The sequence below is a fragment of the Chiloscyllium punctatum genome, chromosome 44 (genome assembly GCF_047496795.1).
Source record: "Chiloscyllium punctatum isolate Juve2018m chromosome 44, sChiPun1.3, whole genome shotgun sequence".
Taxonomy (NCBI): Eukaryota; Metazoa; Chordata; class Chondrichthyes; order Orectolobiformes; family Hemiscylliidae; genus Chiloscyllium; species Chiloscyllium punctatum.
Window position 1 is genome coordinate 11,074,354 of NC_092782.1, and position 13,319 is coordinate 11,087,672.

Sequence of the window (13,319 nt, forward strand, 5' to 3'; positions counted from 1 at the left end):
ATCATGTGGCACTACTCCAGTGGACAGTGAGGACACAAAGATCATTGCAAAAGATACAGGAATTTCTTCCCTCGCTTCCTGTAGTAATGTCTAACCCAGGGGACATATCTATCCTATGTTTTTCAAAATTTTCAGCACATTTTCCTTCTTAACATCAACCTGTCTGAGCGTTTCATACTGTCCTCACAAACAACAAGGTCCCTCTCAGTAGTAAATATTGAAGTGAAGTGTTCATTAAGGAAAAGGATGTTTGCTGATAATTGCATATTGTTCAGCATCATGACAACACAAATACTGAAGCACTCCATGTCCAAATGTAACAAGATCTGGTCGGTATCCCGGTTTGGGCTGACACGTGGCAAGTAACATTCACGCAATATGTTTCAAGCAATGACCATCTCCAACAAGAGAGAAACTAACCATCACCTCTTCATGTTCAGTGGCACTACCGTCACTGAATGCCCTGTATGAACATCATAAGCTTGCCGTTGACCAGAAATTGAACTCGTCTAGCTCTATAAATACTGTGGCTACAAGAGCAGGTCAGAGACTAGGAATCTTGCAGTGAATAGATGCACCACCTGACTTCCCAAAGCCTGTCCATCATCTATAAGGCGCAAGTTGAAAGTTTCGTGGAATACTTTCCATTTGCTTAGATGAGTGCAGATCCAATTCAACAGTCAAAAAGCGTGACTTCAATCACAACAGAGCTGTCTCCATGATTGGCACAACATTCACAAATATTCACTCTGTCCATCACTGATGCTCAGAAGCAGCATTGTATCATATACAAGGATGCACCTGCAAAAGGGTCCTTGGGTCCTTAGCTTCCAAATCCATGGCCACTACCATTTAGAAAGACAAACACAGCAGATGCAATAGTTAATCTCTACTTGGAAGTACCCCTCCAAGACACTTAATATCCTGACTTGGAAATGTATCACTGAGTCAAAATAATGGAACTCCTTGGCAAAAGTGAGGACTGCAGATGCTGGAAACCAGAGTTGTGCTGGAAAAACACAGCAGGTCAAGCAGCATCCTTCCCTAATGACATTGTGCGTTGTGAAAGTGCAAGGAAAAGGAGCTGAGTAAATAATTTTTTTTCAAAAGATCAGCATAAAAAATTATGGGCTGATACATATAGTTCTTTCAACGTAATTGTGCGCCAGATTTAATTGTAATGCATTCAGTGAATCTTTCCACACTAAAAAAAATGCTACCAAGAGAGTCACCTGTAAAGAACATAAGACACCAAATATATAGGTTTGGCCACTTACGCCTGATATGTTGTTCATGTATAAATTATTCCATTAAAAATTGCCTGTGCTATGCTGGGAATAGAAAGAGCTTTTGAGTTTTTCACACAGAGTGCTGCCTAATTTAAATTGAATGGAATGTACAGTAGTGAGCAGTGGGAATAAAATGTTGTCTTACCAGTTAACTAACACTCTTATGCAGATATGTGCTGAACTTGATATCCTAGTGTTCCTCTTCTGTAAATGGTTTTTGACCGTGTATTTCATTCTTACTGTTGAGTATGATGGATGTTTTCATTGTTGAAAACCCTTTATAAATATCCTTGACTTTGAATTTACTGCTTTAATTATAAAATAAAATGAGTTTCTCTTTAGTTCAGAAGCTTATCATAAATTCGCAAAACTGTTACAATGTTGTGGTTAATAACTGACAAGTTGCTTTGTCAGTCATTCATACTTTGAGTACTTAAATGCAAATCCTCAAGTCGGCAAAAATCTTCTTTATTAATTTCTTTGAACTGCAATGATGTTTTCTCCTAACTAGTTTTTGTTGCTTTTAGTGTGTTAACTGTGGCCCCCACCGTTAACCGCAAAACCGATATCAGGGCTGATGAGGAAAATGCTCAGGAAGGAGTGAAGATGATTAATATCTCCAGTGAACTAGCTGCAGATGCACCAAGAAGCAGCAAACTTGTAGCAGGCAGGTTGAACTTACATTTTGAGCCAATGAAGATATAATGTTACATCAATGTATGGTGAAACAAAAATACTAAGTTTAAATCTTTTCAGAGTTGACAGCACTGTTCCAAAGAATTTTCTGGTTTCATTGCATTCAGCGTTCAAGAGTGATGATAAACAGAAAGTACCAAATCAAGACTTTTACTGAACAACAGCTATGTTTTAATTTACCGTTCTTTAGATTATTTTATGGTGTTCAGTGCTTGAGTTTATATTGAAATGAAGTTTATATTGAAATGAAGTTCATACGTGACACTTTTACTGCACTAGAATAGCAGGTCTCTGTATCTGGTTGCTTTGTGGTTTTTGCATATATGGCATTCGGAATGACCTAAATATATGTAGGTCTGTGGTGCTATTGTGAGAATTATGCCACCAGTAAAAGCAATGAATTATACATCAGTTCATTTCTCTGTTTTATATATTTTGTTCAACAATTACTGATGTCATGTTGAAATGTATTCTCACTCCACTCTAATAGCATCAGGTTATGTTATGTATCCACGAATAGAAAATGCTATTATGTCCACAAATTCATACTGTTTTTTTCCTTTGGACTCATACCCATGTCCTCACCCTTCTCCTTGTACTCCCATTAAAAGTTTCTCTCGCCAAAAAGGCAAACTTCAATAGATTGTTATTCACTGAAATCATACTTTCTTTTGACAGTGACATTGATTTTCCTAAAACGTAGTGTTTCCTTGAAGACTTCAAGCAGGCAATCTTTTTTGTCACTGTCAGACTGCTGTTACACGGGTTCATTGCGTTGTGAAAAATAAAAATGAAGGTCAAGCATATCTTGGAGCCATATAATTCACCATATCCTAGATTCTGTGATTATCCTTTCATTCTGCTAAGCACCACTTTCACTTTCATACTGAAGTTTTTTTTATTTTGGACCCAGTTATTTATCATTTTCTGTTTTAGTTTCCTACTTGTTTCATATTCTTTTTTTTCTTTATCTTTTCCTCACTTGTGTTTTCTTTGGACTTCGTTATCTTCTCAAATGTATTGAATACTCTGGTGTCATTTTCCCATCTATGCTCAATATACAAATATATAAAAAGGGTATGCCAGCCAGATCACCCAGTATGGCCACATTTAACATCGACTCACTTTCCTCCCACTATCCAAGAGAAAACCCATGAGGCTAATTAAGGGAAAAATTTAAGAAATTTCTCTCAAACTCCAAAGGAAATTAATCCAGCAAGCAATAATCCTAATCCGTTTCATTTACATTTTTAGCTGAGATGTTTTCTACTTTCAGAAAATAGTTCAGCAAATTGTTTCAAAGATTATATTGAATACCGACATAGTGCAAATTTTGTGTAGATGACTGACTCTCCATTAAAATAATGCTTTCTTGTAACTCAGCAAATACATTTCTAAAAATGTTTTAACTCTCTATTAAAATCCACTTTGGCTTCTTTTCTTATTGGGTGTAATCCAAGGGCATTGAGTCTGTTTTCATAGCTACAGTTTCTCATCCCTGGTATCATTCAGATGAATCTGCACTGGTTATACTTGTTGCCACTTTAATGTCCTCTGCAATAATTGGTCAGCCAAAGCTGCACACAGTACATTCTGACCATGATCTAACTTCTGTCTTATACTAACTTATCATCGGATTTTTGGTCTTGTATTCTCTGCCCAATTTATGAAAGTCAGAATGCTGTCCATCTATTCAATTTTACCTTAAGTAGCATTTTGAAGCGGTATTTGCACTTTGTCTTCCACACTCCTTAAACATCTTTGTTAGGCTAATATTCCAATCAGTTGCTTACCTTTTAAAACATCATTTCAACCTGTTTGAACAAAATTCCACCAGTAAAATTTTGTGTAGCACATTTGTTCACCCAGGCAGTCTTTCCCAGCATTTAGACATCTTTGTCCACAAGTCAAATCACCATTAATCAACATTGCTTCCACGTAAAATGGACTACAGAAAATCCAATTTGGCTATCAGACCTCCGTACAATCCAAACACTTCTATATATTGTGGAAACATTTATATATTGTGGAAGTCTTGAAAGCCAAACTGTTGATTTAGATTATCATCCAGTTATTATTATGATGTTTACACAAAAATTGTGTCCTGCTATTGGATACTTCCCATTTTCAATGCAGCTCTGTTGATCGGAGCTGATATTTAGTCCAAATATGCATATGACAATGCATTTTAACTATTTTCTGCCTCACTTCATAGAGATGTTTAATAAAGTGAAACCACTTGAATAGCAGTTGAAAGTATTGTTTCATTTCTTGCTTTGAAAAAAATGCCCTTGCTCTTTCAGAAGATTGTTCATACTGTTATGCTCCTTTTTGATGTTCTTTCTAATCCATGGGTCTTAGAAATGTTGTTGCTGAACCTAATGCAATTGCAATGATCTACATCCCACCTGGTGCTTTGAGTGACAGCTCTCATAATGCCACATAGTAATGTGGTGGGAGGAGGCACTTGTGTGAACAGAAGGGAAAGACACAATGGGCTTTTTGAAAGCAACCATTGAGAATCAATCATAAATATGGCAGCCATTATCTTGGTTGTTAGTCTGCTACTTAGGTACGTATATGGCCTTTGAACATCTGGTTTTAAATAAATAAAGTGAAAGCTTTATCGAGTTCATTGGGCAGAAAACTTGAGGGCATTAATTGTGTAGGGCCTTGCTGTGCACAAATTGGCTGTTTCATTTCTCTGTAATATAACAGCAACTACACTTCAAAAGTATCTGATTAGCTTTGAAGCTTTTGGGACATCCTGAAGTGATATACGTTTTAGCTTTTTTTTTAATTTAGTTTGCTGATTGAATTCAGAGATCTTCTGACTGGCTACTAAATCACCACAGTTTTTTTTCAAAGCTTTTCCCTCATTATGGTTTTCTGTATTGCCATTTTCTAACTGAGAATACAAGGAATTAGCTGACCAGGACTCAACATATAATTGGCATGCATGAATCAATCTGGCTGACTCACTTCAGTTTTGCCTGAATACTTCTGCAGAATTACTTTTTAACTGGTATTGCCTTTACAGGGATAGGGCAGTTGTATGGGTTAGACTTATTTATTACTGTGTGATAGTCGCTGCTACGGCTTTGCTTTTGAGTATTTTCTAATCAGCTTCCCAATCTCAGATCAAATCCTTAAATATTTTACCTTTCCCCATCTTGTCTCTCACTTCCTGGGTCTCTGGTTCATTTTTTAAGCTATTTACTGTTGACAATTACCAATCAGCATGTTATGTTTCTGACCATCTGACAAGGGAAGCAAGCTGTTGCAATTTGGAGAGCTATTTCTGTCCCCGAAACTGAGTAAGAAGTTTTTTTTTATAAGTGGTACCAGTTACAATAATGGAACATTACCATTCATACTATAACTCTAGGGATTACCTTGTATAAGGAAACATTGGTGAGATGACAAAGGCAACTAGAAAATGGATATGATAGATATTTTGTCAATATAAAGAGAGGGGAAGGGAGCAGGGTTGGTGGCACCGAATCAGATGTGAGTGAGGAGCTGAAGGGATTTGCTGATGATCTGATGTTCTGCCCTTCCATCCCCTCCCACCATCCTATTCTTTTTCAGTAGGTATGATTGTGTTCCAGTTTATCCAACAATGTTCCATTATGGCACAATTTACACTGTTTTGCTAAGGTTGACATCTCAATGGTTATAAATGCTCCCCAATGTCTGGAGATGTTCTGAAATTTGCAGCAATCTACCAGTGACCAAAGTATTTGGGAGATTTTGAGACAGACTAGACAGTGCAGTGACACCCAATCAAATTCAAACTTCACCCTAAGAATAATGCCAGTAGGACTTTAATTGCCTGGGATTTTGGTGGGCTGCAGTGGAATTAGTCAAAACTGAGGACTGAAGATTAGAGTCGAGAGTGCATTGCTGGAAAAGCACAGCTGGTCAGGCAGCATCCAAGGAGCAGGAGAGTCGACATTTTGGGCAAAAGCCCTTCAGGATTCCTGATGAAGGGCTTTTACCCAAAACATCGACACTCCTGTTCCTTGGATGCTGCCTGACTGGCTGTGCTTTTCCAGCACCACACTCTTGACTGCAATGGAATTAGTAGTTTAACTGACTATCATTTGGGAAGAGAGGCACAATTGGAGAGAGAATCTTTAACTTTGTATCAGGTTAAGGTGGAGTACTGGTCTAGGATCCTCCTGTTGATTTGGTACAGCTTCCATGCCCCATTCTGTGACTGATTCAAGTGTTCCAATGTACCTGTGCAAGCAAGTGGAGCTGGAGTAATATGTTCTTTATTATTTAGTATTCTGCAATATTGAAAAATCAGGAAAACCGATATTCTATTGCCATGGTCCTGTGAACCAGCTTTTCACCACTATCCTTAGAGTACTCTGGGCCCTATCTGTAGCAGAGTAGGTCTAAGTGTGAGTGAGAATATTTTAAGAGCATTGTATCACTTAAATTTGAAACCAAGCAGAGGTCTTTCCAGTTGAATAAAAAAAAGTTGTTTTTATATAAACGCCCTCTAAGATTCTTAACTGGGTGTGGAGGGTGCTGGGTAGGGCAGGGACTTTTGTTTGAATTAATAAGGAACTAAATCTTTGCTTACCCTCAACTCACTCCTGTTTCAATGCCAGCTTTGTGTTGACAACCTATCCATTGATGTCTCCCAGAGCTGACAACTCTAGATATTTCTCTTTGTTAATATACTGACATTAGAAACCTTACTTTACATTTGATGGATATGTTATAGAAATAGTTTATATTAGATGCCGAATAAATTTGAAACCTTGGTGTGCAAAAGACTCATTCAAAAGAAGTATTACATGTTTTAAAAATTAAGCTTTCTGTAGCTGGCTACAATATTTTTGCTACCTCTTTTATTGTTAATAATCTCTCAAATTTGTTTCCTCATTAAATTAATGTTACAATATCTCATCTCATTGTTAACTGTTTTCAATTTCCTAATGCAATTTCTTTGCCCTCTTGGAGAGGAAAGAAATGCCTTTGTAAAAGAGCTGATATTGAGATTCAAAACAAACATGACCGCACTCGAGCTAAATTACAGCACTGAAGCATGTTTGTACTAGTACTACATTTTCAAATGTCTGTCTTCTAGCTTTCCATTATGCTCATGGTTGTCCACGTTCTTTGAGTTCTTGGTTGTTCCTTGACTTTTACCACTTGAGTTACAAGTAATTTGCTTACGGAAACTAGAGTGTTTTCTTTTGTCCATATACAGTAAAATTGCATGTTAAAATATTTTGTATCTTAATTTGTTCAGTTATAGCCTTATAGTTTATTGAACGTCTGTATTGTACCCAATTGTGAATTTTGCATTTTCAAGCCTTGTGTCTGAATGCGACTTTCATTTAAAAATTATATCAACTACTTATTTATTTGACATTCAGGTTGTGTTGTCTAAACGATGTAGCATTAGTTGTCCTTGTGGTTGTCAGGTTTTTTTTATTGTACTTATTTGTTTCCCTACATTCACCATTCTTTGCAGAACAAAGTCTGTCTTCTCCACATCAATCCCCAACATCCCCATCGCACCCACAGCTCACAGAAGGATCTCACTTTATGTGTGTCTGATATAAAAAAGTAAGCTTAATTTATTACAATCATTTTTGTCAACTTACTATTTCTTTTCAGTCAACTATGTGCAGGCAATATTTTCTTTTAACTGATAATTTGTTGCCTTAATGTTGTCCTGCTAAATTTTCAGTGGAAGTTCTCATTAAGCATTTTGTTCTTTTGTCCCTTCTGTCAAGATACATGTCTGGAAGATTGACAATCTCACTAGCATGAATCACATCTAATTATTTGTCCAACTGTAAAGGATTGAATCGTGCATTCTTTCTAATCCATAACAATCTATTTGTCTATCAGCCTAAGAAAAATGTCTTTTGACAGTAGCTCAGGAAAAGTTGATTTATATTTTTTATTACTCTTTATTTTTTCAAGGTTCTCCACAATGTGAGTTTGTCTGGCACAGTGCACAGAGTAAAATAAAGTTGAAATTTCCTTTGAGGTGAAAGCAAAATACTGCGAGGCTGGTAATCTGAAACAAACAACACAGAGCTTGTGAAGAAGTGTTACTGGACCCGAAATGTTCACACTTTCTCTACACAAATGTTGCCAGACCTCCTGAGTTTCTCCTGCAATTTATATTAATGTTCCCAGGGCATGAGTTCATGTCCCACCATGATAGATGATGAAATTTGAACTCATTGTTAAAAATCTGGAAGTTAAAAAGACATGTAACTACTGTCGATTGCTGTAAACTCCCATTATTGTCTTTTCGGAAGATAAATCTGCTTTCCTAACCTACTTTGGACTACATTTGACTCCAGACCCACAGTGATGTGGTTTTACCTTCTTCTGAAATGGCCTCAGAAAACATTCAGTTCGATGGAAATTAGGGATGGGCTACCCGAGCCAGTGATGCCCCTATTCTGTCAATGAGTAGGGTAGAGGAGATGTATATTCAGTGGCAAAATGAATGTCAGATTTAGAACAGAATGGTAATGTAATGAAGAAAGAAATAAACAATGAATCTGTAGCAGCAGCAACTACAAACAGCAGAATCATTACTGACATCTGATGTTTGTAAAAATGGAATCAGTAATTGTGATCCAAAATTATTGAATTCAATTCTGAATCCAACGTCAGTGATGACTTTGAAATTGAAAATTAAACCATTGTTCCTCAAACTAATGAAGTTCAATGTAAGTTGACTTAGACTATTGTCAAAGTCGTCTAAGAACATCAAGGTCAGAGTGGAATTAAAATGGCAAGTAAACTTGGATGGCAATATTCAGCAAAACAATCACCCAATCTGTTATTAAAGACGACCACATCAGAAGAAGAAAATACTCAAAATGACAGCAATATGAATAAATTGCTGTTGGAGTGACAGGGCAGGGTGTTGCATTTTCTGTGCTTGTATGGGAAGGCAAGTGTTTGTTGAGGTGATGGCAGCATAGCCAAAGATTTCACAGTGAATCATGTAGCCTTTTGGATTATTTACAAGGAAAGACAGATGTTTTTCTTGATGGCATCACTTTCAAGGTAGTGAAAATGGCTGAGGGTAATCTATTGAATGTTGGTGTGGAGCAAGGTGAGGACACAGGCTATGTGCAGAATGGAAGGAGTTAGAACAGAAGTGCATGAAATTGGGTGGACATGTTCTGGCATTGATGACAATGCTGAAGGAGAACACCAATTGAGGAGAAAGAAGTTCAATTGGAACCACTTATTTGGAAGGTGGCATTATAAGAACAAATTAAATGGAGGAACTAAGAAAATGGCATAGAATTCACAGGAAACGGGGTGAAAGGAAGTGTAAGCAAGCTGGCTGTGGAAATTATTGAGCTTATGGTAGACATTAGTGACTACCATTTCCCAGAAATGGAGATTGAAAAGTTGGGAAAAGGATGGAAAGAGTCAGTAATAGGCCATGTGAAGACAAGGAAAGGATGGAAATTGGAAGCCAAGTTGGGAATTGCTATAATTTTTCAGATGGAGCTGAAAACAGGAAACAGTACTGATACAATCATTGGGCACGGTGGCTCAGTGGTTAGCACTGCTGCCTCACAGAACAAGGGACCCAGGTTCAATTCCCACCTTGGGCATCTCTGTGTGTGTGTGTGTGGAGTTTGCACATTCTTCCCATGTCTGCATGGGTTTCCTCCGGGTGCTCCGGTTTCCTCCCATAATCCAAAGATGTGCAGGTTAGGTCAATTGGCCATGCTAAGTTGCCCGTAATGTTAGGTGTAGGGGAATAGGTCAGTGTGGTCGGTGTCATCAGTGGAAGCAAGAGTACCCCACACATATTACAAAAAGAAAGGCACGACTGGAACTTATATAAATTACCAAAGTGTATTTTCTTTGGAGAAAGTAAGCGAAGTCCAAAGGCAGCCACTGCTTGTAAAAACATTTCACAGATTGAGGAGGGTATTTGTGGATGGAAACTGGTTGGAGCTCCGCGGAAGAGACAGAAGGTTCTGAAGCTGAATCAGTGGGGATGGAGGTAAAAAGAGATGGACATCTATGAAAAGATGATGGTTAGGGCCAAGATCCTGAAGAAGATGGTTGAGGGCTGGTTGGAGGGGGGATGGCGGGAACTGTGGAGCTGGCCTACATGTAACTGCAGACCCACAGCTCTATGTCTTGTGAAATGATCTGGCACGTCACTCAGTTCGTGCAAAATTCTGGATTGGTAACAAATGCTATTTCTGCCAAGGATGCTTTTTAAAAAATCTTCCCTTGTCTTAGGTGGGAATGGTCATGGGTTTAGATGGTTCTGGTGAAGGATCCTCAGCAAATTGCGACAGTGCATCTTGCAGGCGGTACTCATTGTGTAGAGAGAGATTGGTTAAGGTGGTAGATGGTTTGCCAGCCAAGTAGGCTGCTTTGTACTGGATAATGTTGAGATTCTTGACGATCTGACAATTTTCAATCATGTTCCTGCCTTCTAAATAGCGGACAGGCTTCAGGGAATCAAACTTTCCAGCTTTTCTTCTGTTCTTTTAGCCACAATATTTATATGGCTTGTTCATTTACATTTCTGGTCAATGGTAATTCGCCATCTTTAAGGTATAGGACTCTGACTTAATGATTACATGTTGAGGGGAGATGGTCCTGTTGCAGATGGTCATTGCCTGGAGTAGAGAAACAGAGGCAGTTGATATTACTCTAGCTGTTTTTCAAGAAAATATCTAGAGTAAGAGACCAGAAGGAGGGTGTCTTGGATGAGTGAGAATTTTAAACATAAAGATAAAAGATTTTCTGTAGTGGGAATAGAGTCCTGGCCAAAACAGTAGCAATGAAAATGAAAGAAGGATTCTGCTTTGTATTCAGTTCAAAATTAATTCAGTTGAGGGCATAGGGAATGATTTTGACGTCTGATAGCTGACGATCAGAGAGAGAGAATGAGAGGTCAAGGGATAACGAAAATGCAATGAGAGGAGGTGGAGGGATTTGGAAAGTAAAGGAAGATCCCAGAGGAGTTTGGGATCGAAGTGTTGTTAAGGCTTATAGGTGCTGACAGCTTGAAAGGCACAACTAAGGTGTTTTTGTTAAAGTACTGGATGAGACAAAGTGAATATTGTTCTCTGATCTCTTTTGTGAAGAATTCTCACAGTAAAGGATCTCTCTCAGAGAACTAAATGCTTTTTACCCTTTTGAGAACTCAGTGAAATAACCATATGGGAAGTAAAAGCTCCGCTTCCCAGGTGTAATAAACAATGTGGCTGAACTTGAAACACTGAAGCTCAAACCTTGGACATGCCCAACCTTATTACCCATCTTAGGCAAGCCACATTGTGGGAAGTTTCCGGCAGGAGTTCATGCTGTGACACTATACCAGTCTCAAAGGGGAAATCACCTTCCTGTTGCTTTTAGCTATGGTCAAGTTCAGGATAGTGGAGTAATGTTCTCACTTATTTGACACTGTTATACAGTCTTTACTCCCTTTAAAATTATTTCAAGGATTATCATGTGACAAAGGTAATGATTAAATTAAAATGATGAGAATATTTCAACACCACAATATATTTCGGTTTAGGTTTTACTTTACTGCTTGCACGAGGTGCTTGGGATCCTGCCCCGTTGAAAAGTGCAAGTCACAAAACAGATTTTTAAAACACTTAAGAGGAGTAACAAATTAAAGCTACTTTAGCTCAGACAAACATTACTTGGATCTTCTATAGTGATTATGACCTGAAAAGTCTTTTTGAATTTGACTAGAACTACTAATTGCATACATTTAAGATGACTTTTTGAGATATGTTGAACTAAAGTTTTCACTAAAAAGATTAAAAGAAATTTATTTTTGACACTGCAGCTCAGAATGTAGCCACAGGCAAATCATACACATCTACACAAGGCTGAGGCTCGAAGGAGTTTGACTGTATTTGGAAGGACACCAGGACGGTGGTCAAAACTTGACATCTGTATATGGAACTGGAGTACACCAGAGCACAAGAATTCAAGCAAGTGCTGGAAGCAACACTTGATTCAATATTAAACACTCCTTATAGGAAATACATTTTTGTTGGATTTAATGCCGATATATTACTTACTTCAGGAGCACTGATTGCTCCATGGCAGATTTTTTAACTTGGTCTTTTTAAATTTGCCAGTGTGTGAAGACCACAATATGTGAGCACATAGGGTGATTGGGTCTCATTTCAGTTAATGTATCAGAACTTAGTTTTCATTTTGAATTACATAGTATGTATAATGCCTGACTTTAAGTAACTGTGGCCATTACCTATATGAAATAGTTCACCAATGTTTGATGTATACAATAGGAAATGGTTTCACATTTGTTTTCTTACCACTTTCAATGATTGCAGTGCCATTGTACTGGTACAGGTTAATGCTGTTCCTTGGTAATACCATCTGCTGGAGCTATATATACTTAGTGTTGTATTGTCTGCAGTTACTGCCAAACTACTCTGAACAAATGTAAAAATGTCACACTTTTCATAGTTTCCTTATGTTCTCTGCCTTGAGTGAACTTTTCATACAAGCTTTATAGGGCAATACGCTCTAACTTCAGTACAGCTCAAATGCAAAGCAATATGTAGAGGGCTTTATATTCAGTATCTCATTGTATGTACAAAAGAGTGTAATTATGTTCATTGTGTACATAGCTTACAATGAGCAGAGCCTATAATAAAATGCTACTTACAAGTGTTAATATGCAATGTTCATATCACATTGTTTTATATCATGTTATAATAAATGGTAATGTTAAATTTGGTGGTGGTATTTTAATATGCATTTATTGCTGATTCATGCCAATAAGAAAAATTATCTGAAGAAATACATACTTGCATTGTAATGTTAATGTATCAAACTTGATTTTTGACTATTCACAAATATTGAAAGTTTTTCATTAAATCTTAAACCCTAAATAATGTTGATTACTAATTTATTTACAAATTTCATTTTTTTTTACCTGTAATATTCTCATTTGATCAAGACACATCTTTTAGAAAGTGTCTGTTTTAATTTTAAATTTCAACTCAAGGGTCCAATGTTTAAGCACGTTCAGTAAACGTTCAAGATTGTTTCTCTGAATGGGTCTGTGTAAATTATTTTAAACTACTTTTGCTAAGTTTGAGAAGTTGATGTACACAATTATTATGGTAGATGGGATGTATTTCATATCATAAATGTCTTTGGTAAAGACATTCGTGCTATCCACTCAAGGACAGCCTTTTAGATATTTACATTGTTCTTGGAACCTTAAATAAATGCCTATTCTCCTCTGCTGGCCACAACAGAAGGGTTAAATTAGATATCCTATTCAGCGTGTGATCTGAATCCCCA

At 37.3% G+C, this 13,319-nt stretch overlaps 1 protein-coding gene across 13 annotated transcripts in view; it reads left to right on the forward strand.

Moving 5' to 3' along the window:
• plekha5 (pleckstrin homology domain containing, family A member 5) overlaps nucleotides 1-12,892 on the forward strand; it is a 342,774-nt gene extending 329,882 nt beyond the window's left edge. For 12 of the 13 annotated variants that reach the window (XM_072562215.1, XM_072562221.1, XM_072562216.1 and 9 more), the window contains 3 exons: nucleotides 1,817-1,956; nucleotides 7,483-7,577; nucleotides 11,824-12,892. In XM_072562215.1, coding sequence (XP_072418316.1) covers nucleotides 1,817-1,956; nucleotides 7,483-7,568 — 226 coding nt within the window. In that variant the 3' untranslated portion in view covers nucleotides 7,569-7,577; nucleotides 11,824-12,892. The remainder of the gene's footprint in view (nucleotides 1-1,816; nucleotides 1,957-7,482; nucleotides 7,578-11,823) is intronic. The other variant, XM_072562217.1, reaches the window with a different exon arrangement.
• Nucleotides 12,893-13,319: the final 427 nt, after the last annotated feature.